The 21,139-nt window shown below is 33.3% G+C and overlaps 2 protein-coding genes across 7 annotated transcripts; one reads left to right on the top strand and one right to left on the bottom strand.

Moving 5' to 3' along the window:
- The first annotated feature begins 2,197 nt into the window (after positions 1-2,197).
- On the top strand, positions 2,198-5,593 carry LOC113865332 (scarecrow-like protein 4). Of its 2 annotated transcripts, XM_027499800.1 has the most exons (2): positions 2,422-3,768; positions 4,273-4,381. In XM_027499800.1, exons 1-2 carry the CDS (start codon positions 2,422-2,424, stop codon positions 4,321-4,323), a joined length of 1,398 nt encoding a protein of 465 aa, XP_027355601.1. In that variant the 3' UTR covers positions 4,324-4,381. The 2 variants fall into 2 exon arrangements, with proteins under 2 accessions (XP_027355600.1, XP_027355601.1); XM_027499799.1 differs by having other exon boundaries at positions 2,198-5,593.
- Positions 5,594-14,064: 8,471 nt separating this feature from the next.
- On the bottom strand, positions 14,065-20,828 carry LOC113864730 (D-xylose-proton symporter-like 2). Of its 5 annotated transcripts, none has more exons than XM_027498786.1 (15): positions 20,772-20,828; positions 20,484-20,547; positions 19,711-19,808; positions 18,731-18,809; positions 18,202-18,261; positions 17,980-18,046; positions 17,746-17,870; positions 16,717-16,818; positions 16,159-16,527; positions 16,024-16,071; positions 15,851-15,913; positions 15,332-15,412; positions 15,004-15,102; positions 14,725-14,862; positions 14,065-14,359 (listed from the first exon to the last, which is right to left on the bottom strand). In XM_027498786.1, exons 2-15 carry the CDS (start codon positions 20,526-20,528, stop codon positions 14,228-14,230), a joined length of 1,506 nt encoding a protein of 501 aa, XP_027354587.1. In that variant the 5' UTR covers positions 20,529-20,547; positions 20,772-20,828; the 3' UTR covers positions 14,065-14,227. The 5 variants fall into 5 exon arrangements, with proteins under 5 accessions (XP_027354587.1, XP_027354586.1, XP_027354590.1 ...); XM_027498785.1 differs by having other exon boundaries at positions 14,083-14,359; positions 20,651-20,791; XM_027498789.1 differs by lacking the exon at positions 20,772-20,828 and having other exon boundaries at positions 14,083-14,359; positions 18,731-18,795; positions 20,484-20,530.
- Positions 20,829-21,139: the final 311 nt, after the last annotated feature.

Raw genomic sequence — 21,139 nt, 5'->3', positions numbered from 1 at the left:
CCAACTTAAGCTAAATCAAGCAACTTAAGCCAATTTGTAATGCTAGGAGGTAGGCTCTCTATTATTTTTCGCTTAAGCGCGTATATTTTAGCTTAATCGCATTAGGCACTCGCTTTAATTCATTGTCTCACTCCATGCATGTAGTACTCGCTTAAGTTAGGGCATATGGGTTTAAGCAAAAATTGTAAAATTCACTTAAGCCTTGTAAAATTGGCTTAAGCAAACGAAGAACTGCACATACAATTCTCGCGTCAACTACACTAGATCTGTATCCTAAAATTACTTATAGGGACGTAGCACTGTTTGCATTATAGGCTGAACGTATACAGTATGGTAGCGAATGCAGCCAATCGTATTAACACGCCTATCAATGTCAACTAGGGCACGTATAAATAAAACAATACTATCATTTTTTTATCAAAGAAAAAAAATATCATCAATGGATGTCCTTGTGACACCACATTAAGTGCGTGAAGTCATATAAATTAAATTAGATTAAAAAAAATGCTATCATTTAAATTAAATATATTTAAATTTTTTAAAATATGTTTTTTTCATGTTTAATTTTTATAGCTTTATTTATGTTTATTTTTATTATTTTTAGTAGTTGGAAATTAAATAAATTGTGTATATCTAGATTTCATAAATGATTAAAAATACGTTATTTTTATGAAAAAATATTAAATTAATAACAATTAAAAATATTTTTAAATTTTATAAACTTTTTATGTTTTGTTATGAAAAATCTCTTTTTATGATAAACACAAAAACAATCACTACTTTATTATCCTTCTGTCTTTCACTCTCTGAAGTTAAACTCAAATACATGCATTTAGGTGAAAGAACGTTAAATCGTTCATGGAACCATTACATGATTACAGGGTAATTTATATTAGGCTTAAGCTATATTTAATTTAACTATGTTAAGCTAAATTTTATTAAAAGCATATTTAGTTATAAAAGCTAGATTGTATTAATTAAATTTAATAATATTAAAAAGTATTATGAATAAAGATTAGAAGAAATTAGCATATATAATTTATATGTTTAATAAAAATTAAAAATAAATATTAATTTTTGCACCTGTTTAATAAGTGTTTTAGTCTAACTGTGTAAGATAAATATCTTATCAAATTCGTAAACTATTTTTTTAATTATTTAAATGTAAATTTTTGGTTATCATATAAATAAATAAATTAATACAATTCTGAACAATTGACTATTGAAGTAAAATGAAATCCTTTTTATTTTTTAAATGCACATGTTTTGTGAGAGAAAGGATAAAAAACATGATATAAACTATTTTTAAAAGTATTAATGATATAATTAAGATACACGTTAATAATTACTAAATGATAATGTCAAATTTCGTATAGTCAAATTAAAATATTATTGTTATTATAGAAATAAAAATAATAAATATTTTTTTTAATAATTGACTACTGAAGTAAAATGAAATTCTAACTTTTTATTTGAAATTCAAATATTTTTTGAGAGAAAATATAATGAAGATGATATAAAATAATTGTAAACATATTTAAATATAGGTTAATAGTTACTAAATGATAATGTTAAAATTTCGTACAGCCAAATTAAAATTCCAAAAAATAGAATCAGATTATGTTTGTAATCTAAAAAATAAAATTAACAAAATTTTATAGTTTTTAAATACTCAACTCAAATTTAAGAATTAAAATCTGCAAACTCTTAGAATATGTGAGATTAAATGGTCATATTAACAAATAATTCAAAGGAAATAAAATTTAAGTACAATATAATTTTATTAATTAAAAATGACATTTTAATTTAATAATCTATCTAATAAAAATAATTATTAAAAATCAAAATATACAATCGAATTTAAATATCAATTTTGATAAAAAAAAACATAAAATTTATTTACAATATCGCATTTAATTTTATTTTTTAAAAAGTTTATCAATAGTTTGTAAATGATAATAATGTAAAGAGATTTGACGATGGTGGTGGGAGTATTGGAATTGGCAATAACTAAGGTTAGTCAGTAAAAATTATGAATATAATTTGAGTTTATAAAGATATAATCAAATTTTGGTAAAGTAAAATAGTGTGTTGTGCATATGTAGAAAGGAAGAAATGAGAAGGAAAAATGGAAGGGTGGGACCGGGAGGGGATGGTGTCTTTTTGAAATGCTTTAATCAGGTTGTCGTTGGTTCAAGTTTCTGACTACTCTCTCTCTTCTCCCTTCAACGGTTCAATCACTCCCTCACTCCCTCACTCCCTTACCCTGACTTACCCTTAACCCTCGTTAGTTCACACTTGAATGAATTGACACCGCAGTGCATCACCATCCCCACCCCTTTACTTATAATAATAATAATATACCATTGCTGCTTTCGACTAAACTCAACTGAACTCAACTCAGTGAAGGCTCTACTGAGAATGGCTTACATGTGTGCGGACAGTGGGAACCTGATGGCCATTGCCCAGCAAGTGATAAAGCAGAAGCAGCAGCAGGAGCAAGAGCAGAAGCAGCAGCAGCAGCAGCAGCAACAACAACAGCAGCAGCAGCAGCAGCACCCGCTCTCCCTTCTCCAGCCATGGCCTCCCACCGACTTCACCGACCCCTTCCAAGTGCCCGATCCGGGATTCCACTTCCCTCCACTGGACCCTCATTCCGCCGCCTTCAGATTCTCCGATTTCGACTCCGACGAGTGGATGGATACCCTAATTGACACGCCCCCCGATTTCTCCCTCTACCCCTTCCCCTTCCAACCCACTCCACCCCCTTCTCCCTCTCCGCCTAATCAAAACGACGCCGTCTCGTCGCCACCTCTCCTGAAAGCCCTCTCCGACTGCGCACGGCTCTCCCTCAGCCACCCCCATCAAGCCGCCGAGTCCCTCTCCCGTTTATCGAACTCCATTTCCCAACACGGTAACCCCACTCAGAGACTCGCTTTCTACTTCTCCCAGGCCCTCTCCGCCAGAATCTCCTCTCCCAAACACAAACCTCCTTCTCCAACTCCTTCTCCCACTTCCCCTGAAGACTTCACCCTCTCTTACAAAACCCTTAACGACGCTTGCCCCTATTCCAAGTTCTCCCATTTAACTGCCAACCAAGCCATCCTCGAAGCCACCGAAGGTTCCTCCCACATTCACATCGTCGATTTCGGCATCGTTCAAGGCATTCAGTGGCCTCCTCTTTTGCAAGCCTTCGCCACTCGCTCCTCTGGCAAACCTCTTTCCATTAGGATCTCCGCCATACCCGCCATCGCTCTCGGAACCTCCCCTGCTCCTTCTCTCTCCGCCACTGCCAACCGTCTCTCCGATTTCGCCAAACTTCTCCACTTGAATTTCCAATTCACCCCTGTTCTCACTCCTATTCATCAACTCAACCACTCTAGCTTCTCCATTCAACCCAACGAGGCCCTCGCTGTTAACTTCATGCTTCAGCTGTATAACCTCTTGGATGACACCCCAACTGCGGTTGAAACTGCGCTCAGGTTGGCCAAGTCTTTGAACCCCAAGATCGTTACTCTTGGCGAGTATGAAGCTAGCCTTACACGTGTTGGCTTCCTCACGCGCTTCAACACTGCATTGAGCTATTTCTCTGCTCTTTTTGAGTCTCTGGAGCCTAACTTGCCCTCTGATTCGCCCGACCGGTTCCAGGTCGAGAGTCTTCTGCTCGGACGCCGGATCACTGCCGTCGTTGGCCCTGACTCGCCGGGAGAAAGGATGGAGGACAAGGAGCAGTGGAGGGTGCTGATGGAAAGTTGTGGTTTTCAATCGGTGAGTCTCAGCCATTATGCGATTAGTCAGGCTAAGATACTTCTATGGCATTATGGGTACAGTTCTCTGTATTCCCTGGTTGAATCTCCACCTGGGTTTTTATCTCTGGCTTGGAAGGATGTTCCTCTCTTGACTGTGTCTTCCTGGCGTTAATGGGTTCTTGACTGCTGGAAATGGAAATGGAAATGGGTTTCCACCTGGTCCTTTTAACTCTGGTGTGGAACAACTAATTAATTGTCCATATGCCATGGATGATCATCATGCTATGCTGTGCTGTGCTAGCCACTTCAATTGCTCAAGTTGTGCGATGCTGATTTGATCACGTGTCAGTTTAATTGGCGCTGCAATACTAGATTTTTAGGAGAATTAATATTACCACCACTTTTAGCAGTTCCACCCCCCCCCCCCCCTCTCCTACTACTCCCTTTATTTTTGTGTTCAACTTCAATTGATTTTTCTTTTCTTTTTAGCGTTTTGATGTGGCAATGTTATTATTATTATTAGGTTGAAGACTTGACTAGGCAAAAGGTGATCAAGGGAATAGAATGGAATTAGGAAGAAATGGGGGATGGGATGCAAGAAGCTTTCCTTCCCTTTGCTTCTAGCCATTGTGACTCTGTAAATTTGATTTTGTTGTATGGATTTAAATTCGTCTGAATATTAAAGGATTTTTATCTTTTACTACTTTCTGGCACGGACAAGAAGAGTTAAAATTTTCATGGGTCTCTTTCTGCACTCTTGGTTATATTGTATAATCTCGTCTGTTCTGTGCAATGGAATCCTCTTTTGCCCCAAGTAATTTACATTTTAAGCAAAAGAAGAAAGTCACCGTCTTCTATGTTGAAGTTGATGAAAGATCCTTTTTAACTATTTGCATGGACATTGGTGGGTGATGAGTGATGACAAACTCTTTACTCTGCCCCCTCCTATTATTCATGCACAGTCAACTGTGAAAAAATTATTACTTCACTGTCTAACTCACTGTTATGTGGGGAGAAGCCATTATTTTAGTTCACACCGTCTGATCTGAATAAAGTTTGTTTCTTTTTGTGTTTTGTGAAAGTTTTGTTTAGCAGCTAGCAGAGTATTTGCATAGGTTTGTTGCTAGTAGTGCTGATCTTTCACAAATCTATGGGCCATATGAGTAGCTTTGTTGTGTGTCTCTTTCATGATGCAATCAAGTTCCTTGTCTTGCTGGCACAGCAGAGATGGGGAAGATGAATCAGCCTCTTTTCTGAGTCTTCATAAAAACAATTGGCCAGAGCGTGACAAGGGAGACTGGCACTGCTGTTTCTGGACTTCAGTGATTGCGACAATTCAAGGTTGTGACTTGTGAATAAGACGTTCTCTTATTGATCTTGATGATTTGGCAAAGGGTCCCATAAATGTAGACTACACTTTGTGAGGCTGGGTATGCGTCCTATTCCCCACTTTATATGGTGCTTCATAACTCATCCAGTACCTTCCCTCATCTAGAACGCCATACCCCACTTGGCAAAAAATGAAACCCAAGTGCTTCCATAACAGAAAACTGTCATCCCACATGCTTCACTGCTTTGGTCATTTTAATTTTTTATATTTTCCCTGAAACAATTGCCAGTTCGAGTAGCTTCTCTGCCAAAATTTTGTTAATGAACTGAAACCTTACATTGAGATTAACTCTTGTTCTAAGTAATTTTGGGAAGAAAACGAGTGATTTCAGTGAGTTTCAGTCTTGGGTTGCTATGGCCACGTTCTTCCTGGTTCCCAGGTCACGGAAATATGCAGGAAAATAATTGGTTGTTCAGGAAAATGTAGAAGAAAAATAGCTCTTCTAAAAAAAAAGCATTTTTAAGTATACAATTACAGTTATTTAAGATGATATATAAAGTGAATTTAAATTACTTCATTTCAAAGGCTTTCTCAATAGTTTTATACATTATGAGGCGCTTCTACTTGGAAAAGATTAATCTGTTCTGAGCTGTAATGAATGACTGTTTTTTCAAGTTGTTGGAAGGCTTCAACTACCAAGACCCAAAACCTAAAAGTTGGCGTTTAGTTTGGGATTTCTACTTCTAGTCCTCAAGCTCTGCGTAATATTTTAATTGACGTAGTCATTTTAATAATTTGGTGTAAGATGTATGATAAAAAGCCAATCACGTGCATTTATCACATAACATTTGGTATTAAGATGTATCTTGAAGTTTGACAGCTGTTGCAATTGGCTTTATCTAATTAACATAGTTTGCAACTGCTGCGTATGATGGATAAAGTGCAAGAATAAATGGAGTTGGATATAATTATATGAATTTAAAATATCAATTGTGAAACAGTGGTAAAGTTAATTACTTGTTGTAGATATTGTGAATTATATCGTAAACGATTTACGTGATGTGCAAATTCTTTCGTGAGTGAAAAACTAAGATCTTCCTTTGTCTAATCACGCCTTCTAATCTTAAGTTCTCAATGGGACAAACCTAGAAAGTAATAGAATGTGTTTCCGTGATGGCAAAGAGGATTTAGCCACCATATTTATTAACCCTAGGTACTTCCCATTATGCACCTAGAGGTTAGGCCCACACTATATTCCGCATAGATTAGTATTAAGTGTCCAAAGCCCATGAGGAATTGATCATATTATTAATAGGCTTAAGCATTGTCAAATGGATCACAATATTAGTCCGTTTTTAACAAAATAAAAAATTACAATTGATTGTAGCCCATAATGAATTTTATAGAAAATTCTAATATTCTTCCACTTGGGCAAAATCAATTGTGTAGTTCATAACTTTTGAAAACTTTAAAAAAAAAAAAACTTTTAGGCTAATAACATGTTGTGATCACAAACATATGATCCAAAGATACAACACTTAACTAAGACTCTATCCAATAAAATCATACAAATATCGAATCATGGCGATAATTACATCTCCTACTAACGTAACACCTTCCATGGTTACAAATACTGCCAACCTTATCGACTAGTCATCAATGTGGAGTGTAGTGAGAAAATGACATGTCAATATGATCAAACAGTCATACTATCATTTTCTACATTAGTCCTTAATTTCTCTCAAGTGCTTAAAAGCTAAAGAAATTACATAATTCATTACAAACCTTTATGCCTTAGCTCTAACTGACATCAACCATCAGCATAGTGGTCTCAATGACACCGAGCTCAATATTTGGTCATAATACCTCAGCTCCAAATGGCATCAACCACAGGTATAGTGGTCTTAATGATACTAAGCTTAAAATTTGATCATGCCTAAACTTAATACAATGTCAATCACAAACATAATGACTCTAACAACACTGAGTTTTATATTTGGCAATCAATATAACAAATATGCTTATATATACAAAGATGTATAAAAAGATGTATTATCAATTGTTCAAAATAAAATAAAATACATGTCAACCAAACACAAAAGGTGTTCAAAATAAAAGGTCCAACATGATAAGAAAATGACATATGAGATAAACTCTCACTAACTAAGTATATTAAAAAAAATTCATAATTTTATGTTCTCAACATATACCTATTCAAATATAATATGCCTTAACTCCTTAATTTAAGAATCATTTAGCTTATATTATATATCAATATACTTAATAACTATGTCATTTTTCTTCATAAGATTTAACTGTCAAATTACTTTTATTTTAAATGCTTAGAACCATTAGTAATTTTATTTTATTTTTATGTAGAACACAACATTGTTATAATAATAAGTCTTCAATGGTCTAGCAATGAAAATCACAAAATAAAATCTTGTCATTAAGTTTCTTAACCAAACAATATAAGGGTCAACAACATAAACAAACAAAAAAATTTTGCTTATACAATAAAAGTCAATTTCTTACTCTTCCTGTATGTGGATCCCCCAATCATCATAAAGATGTATCCCAAAGTCAATTATTACTACAACACTCAAAAAGATTTATATATATATATATATATATATATATATATATATATATATATATATATATACCATAATCTCTAAATTGTCAACTCTCCCATACATAAGCTCACACTCTTCAATCCCTTGCAAGTACTTTATTACTCTCTTAACAACTATTCAATGATGAATCTAAAGAATGTATTTACATATAGCCAAAAAGTAAACTATTAAAGTAATGTTATGTCTAATTATTTACTCGCACACACTCAAAAGATGTCTAGAATTAGTTCTCTTGATAACAATCAAACTTCTCTCACTAAGCTAAAAGTTTCTTTTATTAATGTGTATTTTACTAGTTGATTATGAGCTTATTCCTCACGCAAAACTAAATCAAGAACAACAATTCCAAAAAAGGAATTTCAGGTATTGCTTTCATTTGCTATGATACAATTAGGGGACAAAATAATTGTTCACAAGAAAAAAACAAGAATGCATAAGAACAAATTATAAGACAAGGTATAACTCAAGATGGTAATAAGCTATCAATGTGAGGCCAGTAAAATAGTACATTCCCCTTTGGGCAGAATGCACAAACCAAAGTCATTTACCCTGGTCAATACCTTAGATTGGTTAATCCATAAGCACACACCGAACTCAGAAAATTATCCCCTTTGGGCAGACAAATCTCTTAACTCAATGCATTATCCAATAACTCCATCCATTTTCAACTCTCAACCCAAACATACAACCACCCCCTTTGGGAAGACAATTGCATGCAAGGATCAAAAGCATTCCTAAACTTATAAAATTCTCCATAAACCAATATAAATTGTCCCACTTTGGTGGTAACAGCTTGTAGCAATCTATGAAAACTCTTATACAAGAATCAATTATCTCTTGTCTAAAATTATGACTTAGTCAACAAGAAGATACGCATCTAACAACATTCTTATTAGTCATTCATTAATTATCAATTGCATTCTTAATATGTTTATACTCAAATAGTTATAATTATACATTAAAAATATTATTAAATCATAACTAAATATTAACAATAATTTTGTTGCACAAAATCAAATAAGAAAATTGAGCACAAGAGCTCTTAGGAACACAATATCTAAGTTGTAGTAGCATAAACTAAAACTTATAACAATAATAATGATGAATTAATTTTACATCAAATTACGTAATAATGGTAATGCATAACTTTAATATATATATATATATATAAGTCCTTATAATGAGGTCAATTACACATTCTCCTTTGGGCAGAATGTGTAAACCATGATCACTAAGGTCAGAACCTCAGATGAGTTACTCAATAAGCATACAATGAGTTTAAGAACCTATCTCCTTTGGGCACATAGATTCTTTATACCAATGTACCTTCAATAACTTTATCCATAAATTTCAAAATGAGTTACTCAATGAGCATATACTAGGTTCAAATTTTATCTTCTTTGGGCAAATATATCACTTCCAACAGCTATATCAACAAATCAACTCTTTTGACCACAAAATTTGAATTTCAAAATTTGAAAGATTGCAATAGTAACTCAAAATTTGAAAAAATTGCAATAGAACATGTAATTCAAAATTTGAATTGGCAATAGTAAAAAACAAAGACGCATATTAATTCAAATTATTACAATTGCATTTATAATGCAATGGAAGCAATAAAATTTAAGAATTAAATATTATTCTAAATTAACGCACAACATAATAGTAGCAACAGAAACACATCATCATAACACAATAAAAATATGAAACGCCACAAGAGAAGCATAAACTCACACACTTACTAAAGTATGTACTAAAATGGCAGTGACAAGAATATTGCAATTTATAATTCAAAATTCGAAAACATGATAGTGAAATAATATATAATCATGCAGTGACATCACATATTTCCCTCAATTATATGTAACGATAAATTATTAATATATAACAATGATAATTAATGCAAACTTAAATATTATTCCGTACAAAACAAAATAATATATAATTGACCACAAAGCATATAACATAAATTAATAATGTTAAGGTTGGTCGAACAAGATCAAAGTATCATGTTTGATTTTTTTAAAAACTTTAATTTTAATTTATTTTGATTATTAACCCTTGTGGTAGCAAAATGTCCACATACGGCAATAGACTCAACATAGCATTGCATCACATAATTCAAAACAAGCGCTCAGCAGTAGCAGTTGCAGTTGCTAACAATATTGCATAAATATTGGATTACACAAATCAATTAAAACAAAATGCGTAGTAATTTGTCATAGGCAACGACAAAATAATTCAATTATTAAAAAATTAAAATTGAAGCGCTAGTAACAATAGAAAGCTGATTTGCGAAACGTAATTAAATAAAATGAAATTAGCTATAGGAGATGCACACATAACGTGATTCATTCAAAATTAAAATGGTCATATGACATCCACATTGAATTAGGTAATTTTAAAATTAAATTATGTCAAACAAATACTCATTGAATTACGTAACTCTACAGTTAATGTATGTTAGACATACAAACAAAAATAACAAGAAATTATTAATGCATATTCAAATAATATTAGAGGCAAAGATCAATAGATTTAGAAATGCAACAAGATAACAGCCAAAAAATTAAATATTATAATATATATATTATATATATATTAACACAATCGATATGTGATTCAAAATTGACCCTAAATGAATACAAATAGCGATTACAAAATTTGATAAGTTATAAAATTGACAAATCAACCATGAATGGCAGCAACATAATGTAATATAACACATCAAAATTTGCAACACAAGAACGTATCACACTGTGACAGTATGACAGTAGAATACTGAATTCAAAATTTGAAAATAGAAATGCATAAATTTCATACAAACATGACAATCGACCCAATGAAAGAATATCATATAATTCAAAGTTTGGAAAGCAACCTAATACATGTAATTTAAGATGACAACAAAAATAGTACGTATAATCCAAAATTGCAATAATAATAAAAAAAAGGCGATCAAAATATTTTGAATTCAAAATTTGAAAAATTAACATGATGACAACAGAAAAATTTGCAACAAACACGATAACAGTAACACAAATATCGGATTAAAAATATGGCATCAGTTGCAATAACAATAACACAAATATCATATTGAAAACATCGCAAAACATCATACGGTAGCATTGCATCAAATTGAAATTGAAAATAACAAAGGTAATAGGAATAACACATAAATATTAGATATCTAATTAATATCACAGCAACGCATTAAATTGGAATCAGAAATTGCAAGCAAGCGTAATGGAAAACAATGCTCGCAGTAAAATTGAAATAAGCATATAAAATATTCATATTTAACTGAAAAGTGTTGAAATATTAGGTATTACAACATAGCAATTGAAATATTTATTCAATTCAAGGTATTAAATTATTGAATATTACGACACAATAACAATGGCAGCGAAAAATTCTTTGATGTGAATGTAAATTCGTTCATTTAGTAAATAATTTAGAAACAATAACAGTGATTAAAAAATGAAAATCATCAAACGCATGAATTCAAGAATTTAAAAGAAACGACATTGAAAAAAAAATCTTCAACATAAATTGAATTGATTCAACAAATAACAGAGGCAGCGACGATTAAATTTGGAAATAAAATGACAATCTGATATATATCAACGATACAAATAGCCCACATAATTTAATCTAAATTCAGATTAATTAAAAATTAATAGTTAGATCCTAAATCATATAATGATAGGCTATGATACTAGATGTAAGAATAAATGAAGTTGGATCTAATTATATGAATTTAGAATATCAATTGTGAAGCGGTGGTAAAGTCTTTTACTTGTTGTAGACATTGTGAATTATATCGTAGACGATCTACGTGACGTGCAAATTCTTTCGTGAGTGAAAAGCCAAGATCTTCTTTTGCCTAATCACGCTCTTCTAATCCTAGGTTCTCAATGGGGCAAACCTAGAGAGTAATGGAATATATTTCCGTGACGGTAAAGGGGACTTAGCCACCATATTTATTAACCCCAGGTACTTCCTATTATGCATTTAGAGGTTAGGCCTACACCATATCCTACATAGACCAGTATTAAGTGTCCAAAGCCCATGAGGAATTGATCATATTATTAATAGGCTAAAGCATCATCAAATAGATCATAATATTAGTCCATTTTTAACAAAATAAAAAATTACAATTGATTGTAACCCATAATAAATTTTATAGAAAATTCTAACATAAATTTCATACTAGTTTGCTTCAACAAAGTCACTATTTTCATTGCTTCTTTCGTTAACCTTTAATGATTACATATATGCCATGCCACCAAACCCGGATACGCAAAAAATCATTCACGGATGTGTTGTATCTGTATCTGATATAGGTACACGTATATTTTGCTCTATATATAATCAATATGATATACATAAATACAAGTATATTTTACTTATTATATATTGCCATATGCGTATTCTAATATTTTAAAAAATTATCATGTTTATGTATCATATATTTAATACTTGTACAACATAGGTAGACTGCACACGTGCAAAACTATGGCTCTTCTTTGAAATGCTAATGGTGTTTAGAACGAAGTAAATCTCTAATACCTTTCAGGGTTGGCACTGAGCAGCGCAGTAAAATTTCTATTTCAGCGACTTGGTGATACAATGAGGATAGGATTCTGGAGGGAGCTGGTGGGCAACTTGATTAGATCATATGTTCTCTTGGTGTTAAATGCCATGACAGCTTCTGGACCCATAAAATTGTGGCTCATTGACTTCTTCATTGGAGGGAATATCAAAATAATTTACGTCAGAGACCCAAACCCATTTGAGTAGTATTGGATCATGTTATTTGATTGGTTGAGCTGTCTTGCGGTTGCACTCTGTTGGGCAGTATGATTAATTCTCTAACTAATATCTTGGCTTTGCACTGCCTCACGCATGTGTGTTCAATTAATTTCATTCAATTCTCCCCTTGTTATATAATCCAGATTCTGAGACTTTATAACCATTATGATTATCTTGATTTTCATAGTTAAAACTGATTAACTAATAAGTAATCATGTCTGAAATTTGTGACTACTGGCCAGACTGCAGAATGCATTTACCTTTTACCCTTCAATTATGCTCTGACCAACTCCTGTGTCCTCTGAGAAAGTAAATTTTCATGATCCGTATACTACAGAATGTTCAAATGACGTCAATGAAGTCAAGGATGGAAAATTTCTGAGTCAGATTTTTCCATCATCCCATTATGTACAGCTAACTCTAACCACCTAATTTGCTTTCTCACCTCACCTTCTTGCTAAACAGGCCTATGCCACTTTCACTCCCAACTTTGAGATTTAGATGAAATAAGTAATTCAAGTAGTTAGGAATTTTTTACAATTCTGGATTAGTGGATTAGTTCCTGATAATATTAATTACTCCATTCCACTTATTTTGATCACTCTAGTACTATATACTAACTTTCAATAAAGTTCACCTCACCTGGGTCCTCATTCTTAGGCAATTTCATTGGTTTAGCCCAAAGATTCTTACGAAAGTTTCCCTCTTAATAATCATTTGCTCGTGCTTTTTTTTGGAGAAGGCCATTTTTCCAAACATATTTTTATTTTGTTATTAAGTGAAATCCTATCATCACTCTACCAAATGACCCGGGCTCATTTTCTGTTATTAGAGTCAGCATAAAATTTACCATAATAATAAAATGTTAAAAAGAAAATGCCAAATGAGTGTGTTATAAGCATTTTTCTTTTAAAACATAGTATTTTCTTCTATTCAACCAAAACATAGGTCACTCATTAGCACTCTGTCACCGTGCTGGCTCTGACTCTTGCTTTCCTCTCTGACTGTTTCTAGATGTTGTGTGGTGTGTGACTGTGTTGATGAATGGGAACTGGTATTGTATTATACCTAATGGATATGCTAACACATTGAATTCTCAAGAATATTGTTGAATACGAATTTTATAATAAATGCTTAAAATTATATGAATAACCAACAATTACTTAGGTGTTTAATGAGCACCATACTGAAAAATAATCACTGGAATAATGTGTTTGATGAATATATGCGGGTTGAAGCTTAAAGCCTGACTGTCTTTACCTTTACGGAAAAAGTATACTCTTCAAATAGTCATGCTTCATTAATCGTGCCTAATGATCCTTCTACACGAGCACGGATTTTTCATTCAATAAGTATTCAAGTATAGTGATGGTGTTATAGATCACGAAATATGATTGTACTGTTAGAAATATTACTTTCAACGTGCACCAAAATTTCCCCTTAGAGTTAGTCTTTAACTTATAGGGGAAGGGAAAGAGAAGGATTAAAGATATGAGGAATGAAGATAAACAAAATTTGGGTAGAAGATGAATACAGGAAGAACACAAGTTACAGAAAGAATTGAGGAAAAAAAACTGCATAAATTCATCATTACGGATTGCTGGTTTATATAATATGTCATACAGCTACATTGGAAACAAGACAAGTAGCAGCATAGTACTATGAACAGATATTTATAGAGGCAACAAGGTGACTGATTAGAGACATTTGGCCTCAATCTCCTCTAGTGTTAGCCCTTTGGTTTCTGGTACAATAAGGTATATGAATACAAGAGATGCAACCGCTATTGCACAAAATATGTAGAACAAAATTCCTGCTCCCAGTAATTCCTGTGAAGAAAACAAAGCTAAGAGTCAGACAGGTAATTTTGATGAAGCAATGGGTTCACTGAATAGCAAGTTTAAAATGATGTTTCCGTTACGGCTCAGTACAGTAAGGAAAAAACACAATGGGAAAACAAAATTCTATTCATTGCACATCCTAATTAACCAAATAGAAAGAGAGAAAAAGAGACAGTCATCAATACATTCAATGGAACACCGATTTAAATCAACAATTGAAACAAAAAAAATTCACATGCATATGTATGATGTGAGATCAGAATTTTGTAAAATTTGGCAATCATCTGATTGATGAGATGACACATTTAAAATATATGGTGAGTTTATGGTCTCTCGTTTAAGATCTTCATCACCTCTAGTGGGGAAAAAGCAAATGTCACAAGGGCATTTGCACCAAAATTGACAAGTACAGCTATACTAAGTCCTCGTCCTCTTAGGCGCAGGGGGAAAATCTCTGCTATCATGAGCCAACCGATTGGACCAAAGGAAATCTGAAAAAAACATAAGGAGATTCATTCAAATCAAACTATGTGGTATAAGTATGATACTGAATGTAAGCATTTATCTCGGTGAGTCTTCAGCTTACATGATCTAAATCATGATATGAAGAATGAAGACAAAAGAAACTTCACCTGATAACAGCCTACGTACAACAGCAGACCAACTACAGCAACAGCTGCTGTGTTATCCAAGAAAATGTAATACGAACCCAGAAGGAATAAAGAGATCACCTGTTATATAAAGAAACACAAGTTCTTAAATTTTGAAGAATGTTTCACAAATAAAATTTTCATGTCACAATCATTCCTCTTTTATAATTAGCGAAGCTGAAGTTGACTGTGCATGCAGAAATAATTAGCAGATTGGCCTGGGCTTCTCAATTTGACATTGAGTTTTCTTTTCTCAGGAAATTGCTACCAAAACCAACCATCAGAATCAAAGAGATAAGAAGGAACTCACCATTCCTGAAACTCCTCCAAGTAGTAAAGGCCTCCTTCCAAGTCTATCAACAACAACAACTGCAACTCCAGTCATAATCAACTAGAACAGAAACAGAAGGAAGTTGCCATGGAAAATATTAGGGTGACTGGATAGATGGTCATACGTTTGGCAAAAGAGAAGGACAATGAGAAAATACAAGATTCAGGACTAAGGAGTCACAAGTTTATTTATTTATTTTCTTTTCTCCAGCTGAAAATGTGACACGTCACACTGTATAGATGGGAAAAGGAATCCACTTTGTTCTTAAAACGAGTTGTTTATCAAGAGCTTTTGCATAGACACATTGGAACTCAAACATGTCATTTAAGCGAAATTAATTAAAAATTAAATACAGAGGGTAGTGCCAATCAAAGTCTAAAATTCTAATCCATTAAAAGTTATTAAAGAAGAATTTATTAAGAACATGGTAATAGTGCTACTATGTTTTAATACAAATTCACACATTAACTATTAAGTAAATGAAAAAATAAGATTTACCTTAAAAAAACCAAGGAGAATAGAGACCCGGGTTGCATCGGATGCTACAGAGAATCCTGCACTCTACCAAATTGGATTGGATTATAATGTTATCACAGCTCATTTGTGCCACATAATAGATTATATGAATATGCAATAATTTTCCTTGACTAAGTCTAAAATTAACATAATACCTGAAGGATCGATGCAGCATAGTAGAGCACACTTGGTTGCCCTGTGATCTGGCATAATTTGCAGCCTATGGTATAAATATACAGAAATGTTGGAAACTGATATTTTTTACTATTTTACTTGAGCAATTGCAGTACCTGTTGAAACAATACCAATCCTGCGCCAATCCAAAGGGCTTTTAAGCATTTCCCTTGGAACATTTCTCCGAAGGTAACTTCTTTTTCTTCCCCTACACAAGAAAGCTCTTCCAGAATCTCATCTACTTGCTGAGGAGCAGAATCACAAATAGCCTGACCATGAAGCTGGATCAAACTACGAATTGCTGTGTCTTTCAAATCCTGAGCATCCCCTTTCCCCTGTATAGCCCGTAAAAGTAGCCATCTAGGAGAAGCTGGGAGCCACCACATTCCAAGTCCCATGATTACTGCCACAGGACTACTAGCTGCAAACATATACCGCCAACCAGCTACAGTGTCTACCAACAAGCTACCAATTCCATATCCTGTCTGCACAAATGATATGTAGTCATTTTTTGTAATACCAGGAGATTCAGGACAGAGAGTAATTTGATAGAAGATTATTTCTGAGAAATCTATACAGTAATAGAATGAAAAATTCAAAAAGTTTATTTGGTTCCTGCATTTATAAAGCACACAAGAAAAGTTAAGGTCCACCTGGAGAGTTCAAAAACTTACAACAATCCCAAGTACTATAAAGAACTCTTTTAAAGAAATTAGTTGTCCACGTATTGGTGTTGGAGCTGTCTCTGCAATGTACATTGGAGCAGCATGCATTGCCTAAAAGAGATAAAATTAACATCATGTATCTCGCTTCAGAGTTAATAAATTACAGAGAAAATATACAGCAAATTATTTAAATATTTTCTCTGCATAGATTCTTTAACTAGCTATTCCTTTTACAGAATAACTCATTTCCCATTTTTCTCTTTTCCTCGCTTGCATGTTTCTACCATTGCAAACTTTTCTAAAGTCTTACAAACTGATATAACTGGATGTATCAATCTTAATTGAAAACACTGCTAGAGAAATTTAATAATGGAAGCCTAAAAAACTGCATAAAATGATATAGCACATAAAATCTAAGGGTTGACATCATAATTCAGTGGATTCAATAAATTGATTTACATTGTTTAGGTAGCGTTGATAAAAATCACTTTTGGATGTGTAAGTGCCAATAAAAATGGTGTTTGGTTTAAATTATAAAAAAAATTAAGGGTCATTTAGTAAAATATACTCCAATCTCCAAATGTGATTTTCTACCAGAAAAACAACAGAAGTTTCTTATCAGTTGTCAGAATACACAGAAAGTATCTCAGAATATATTGTAGGTGTCATGTCAGTTAAAACAGATGTACCATGGCATACCCACATCCCACGTCCTTCTGCCTCTAGCCCCTTGGCTAGATGCATGGGTGAAGCAGAGGCCCACTGTTCCTTGTGTTGAAACTCAGTTAAATTATAAAGAATGAAAGGAAGTATTTTAACTCTTGAACACTTGATCAAATAAATCTTAATATCAAGTCAAAAACCAAATCTTCTAAAAGCATGATCTGTTACTTAGGCGCACACCCACAGATCATTTATTGCTTTAAGACATAAGACTGAAATCCCACCATCTTCAATTGTCTACATGGTATGTACCTTGACAAATCAGAAATTAACATTACAAGCTTGGATGTACTATTTGGGTGAACGAGAGCATACCAGTCCAATTCCTATGCCAAAGACAATTCTCCCAAGCACCAAAATTGGAAAATTAGGAGCTATTGCTGTTACAATGGCTCCAACAAGATACAGTAATGCAGATGTAATCAGCTCCCTTCTTCTACCTAAAAATCAAATTTGTCACATTAATTTCACTGGGGAAGAAAATAGCAAAGATGATAACTGATTGACCTTCCAAAAGAAAAGATGATGACTGATAAAAGGGGAAATTACCTAAGAAGTCAGCAACATTGAAGGCCAATACAGAGCCAATTAAGGCACCATATAATGATCCACTAGTCTGCAAAAGACAGCAAGCATCAATGCCTCAGTATGTATTCAAGATCAGTACATAATTACAAAAATGAACAAATGTGTCAAATCATAAGAATGACCAAAAGACAATGGTAACCGTGACCAAAGAAAAAGCAAATTAATAATTTAATTTAAACTTACAAGAAGACCAATTTCAACAGAAGACAACTTGTACCAAGATATTCCACTTAGCGTTGGTGACTGCATAGAAGGGAAATTGTAAGTAAACAAGAAAACCATAAAAAATATACAACTGAATAAAGCTGCCCTGTGTACTGTTTTTTCACTTGGATAGAACCACATGGCCTTTTTTTTTTCGGGGGGGAACATAGACACTGTGAAAACCCCAACTAAAGAGATCATGTAACTGTCCTAACTATAAATTCATTCCTAGTTGAGCATCTGTGTTATGGATCTGAATTATGCAATTTATACAACTAATCACCATAGCCATATCCGATGAGTATATGGGAAGCATTGCAGATAAACTATGACAAAACTACTATACCATGAAATTATGCTTTAAACAGATGGAAAGTAACTAGTGATGATACAGCAGAAAAATCTTGGTCCTTTTTAAGTTCAGGAAATTATTACAGGTGCTGCACCACAAAATTAATATTATAAAAAAGATGAGTCAGTACCTAAATTATAGTAAAAGGGTGTATACCTGAATGGAAATGGTTGCACTAGATGTGGCACCAATATCATAGCCAAATAGAAAGCCACCCAGAGCTGGGAAGAGAAATCTGAGATTTTTAAAATGCATTTTAGGTAAGACTACAGGCAGGCTTCTTTTTCAAGTAGAAAAAGTATCACACAATCAATTCAAGACTCATTATCAGAAAATCAGTGGGGGCATAGTGAACATGAAATAATGCCATTTTTCTTATTTGAAGTGGTCATATTGTTTCATCAATGTCAAGCAGCAAGAAGATGAAGAAATCTAAAAGAAGGCCAAGATATGTTATAAAAATCAACCCTATAAACATGAGAAGCAAGCTAATTTTATGGTTTTGATACTGTATTAAGCTGTAGCAGGCTATACCTAAAAGCTCAAGGTGATATATGGTATGAGGACATCAAAAATGATTTCTAGGAAAAAAAAATACTCAAAGGCAATCTATTATTTATGTTGTCTACTCAAGATTCTGAGATAGGATCTCAAGGAATCATGAATTCCATGGGAATCAATTTTCTTTAAAATGAAGGAAACTAACACTCATTGTTTATAACCTTAGGGTCAAATTCATCATCAAGCTGCGCTCCACCTTCATCCTCACCATCACAATAATGAGTGATGAGACAACAATCTATGATGAAAAAAGAAAGAGCAATCAATTCCTTTCCCAATCCCCAGTACAACGCGATGTCTATCAGCCATTCTCTAACATTCATGATTAACACATTTTTCCACCTCACAAACATGATCAACATAACACCACTCAGTGAAAATTATGGTTCTCAACATAACACCACTTACTGTCTACAGAAATTACGGTCCTTTACCAGAGCTAGTCCAAGCTAAAAGCTGATTATTTATTTAGCTACCAATTGATTTGTATGTTTTGAAATGAAATAAAGATAGATGACAGATTTCCTAAGCATCCATCAAAATTAACGCAGAAGGGATCAGAAGTTAATACTCACGGGAGAATTGTAGCAGAGACGGAATAGCTTTCGGAGTCATGAACCCCATTAAGCAAAGGCTCCCTTGCACTCCTAATCTCACCAGATGACTTTCCTTCCTAATGAAAGTCAAAGCATTTCAAGCGTTATGAAAGTGAAAATAAACACCAAAAGATAACAGCAAACTAGTTTAATTGCTAGTAAAACAATGCATAGCTCTGAAAGTGTTAGTGTGACTGTTTCTGATTACAAGCATTCAGCTTATTCTTATTTCTATTAATTTTTACCGTAGACCGACCAAATACATAATCAAGAGCTAAATGCACATAATTCTCTTCTCTGTTTTCACTAAAAAAATTGTCGATAGGCATGAATTTGCAGCTATAAAAATGACAATTTAATTCTCTTATTTCTATTGAGGCTCTGTCATAATGCACACGCTGTAACGTAGTGCATCAATATATCCAAATTAAAGGAGCAATTCAGTATACGTTAACTTGAGTGCATGAATTCCAAAACCCCAGATCAAGCGAAGCAGTTCAAGTCGTTTTCTTTGATAAAGTTCATATTTTGAGATACCGATTGAACCCATGATTGTTTGGCAGCCAAAATTTTTGCTCTTTTTTCTCTCTGAATTTCAACAGTTTCCTTCCCTCCCAATACAGCTTTTCTCAGAAACCAAACAAAGTCTTGCACTATGCTAAAATTCAAATTCAGGGTATAGGCTGAAAAGTTCTAGCCCACACAGGAAGAAGAACGGAAAATGAAACAGAGATAGATAATATGGATAGAACCTTTGCGAGAGAGGAATGAGGGAGTTGCTCACGATCGGATGCCATTTCTTTGAAGTTTGAAACTCTGAAGGTAGAAAGAGATAGAAATAGAGGGAGTAGTTGTAGAAGAAAGAAAAGTGAACAAAATATAAATAAATAAATAAAAAGAAGAGTGAACAGAAAATAACCAAGTTTGAAAGGGGGTTAGAGATTGAGTTTGACAACGAACGAATAAAGAAATGAGTGCACGTTGAGGGGTAGAACACACGTGTCTACATAATTTCAGTAATACAACATCATGCATTTTACCTTTAGATGTCTAACTAATTCAACCTCAACATACGAAGGAAGAAAACAGTTATACACACCGAATGATGACAGTGCAATCCTATTTTTTAAGGTTAGTTTTTCTTGGACATGTTTCTCGACATACTAATTTACTAAAGTTTAAAGGGAATTATATTTTAGTTTTCATTCTTTTTTCTAGATGTATATATGCATTTGAAAGTCTAAATTTTATTCTTAAGGAAACTAATTAAAAATCATGAACAAAATTAAAATTGTTGTAAAAGTGTTTTTGAATTTAAAAATTACTATATATTTTTTTTCCATTTATCATTTTCCCCCCTTTTTCATCCATTCTTGTCTTCAGTGTACATGGATGAATATGAGCTTTA

The sequence above is a fragment of the Abrus precatorius genome, unplaced genomic scaffold (genome assembly GCF_003935025.1).
Source record: "Abrus precatorius isolate BTA unplaced genomic scaffold, Abrus_2018 Scaffold4, whole genome shotgun sequence".
Taxonomy (NCBI): domain Eukaryota; kingdom Viridiplantae; phylum Streptophyta; class Magnoliopsida; order Fabales; family Fabaceae; genus Abrus; species Abrus precatorius.
This window is presented reverse-complemented; position numbering and strand designations above follow the sequence as displayed.

What these genes read in the sequence shown, in the direction of transcription:
- LOC113865332 (XM_027499799.1), top strand. Translation starts at nt 2,422, where the DNA reads ATGGCTTACATGTGTGCGGACAGTGGGAACCTGATGGCCATTGCCCAG.
- LOC113864730 (XM_027498786.1), bottom strand. Translation starts at nt 20,528, where the DNA reads ATGGCATCCGATCGTGAGCAACTCCCTCATTCCTCTCTCGCAAAG. An exon ending in GATTGGTATTGTTTCAACAG is followed by an intron (nt 16,072 to 16,158) that starts GTACTGCAATTG and finishes AAATTATGCCAG; the next exon opens with ATCACAGGGCAACCAAGTGT. An exon ending in TTGCTTTTTCCCCACTAGAG is followed by an intron (nt 14,360 to 14,724) that starts GTGATGAAGATC and finishes TTTTCTTCACAG; the next exon opens with GAATTACTGGGAGCAGGAAT.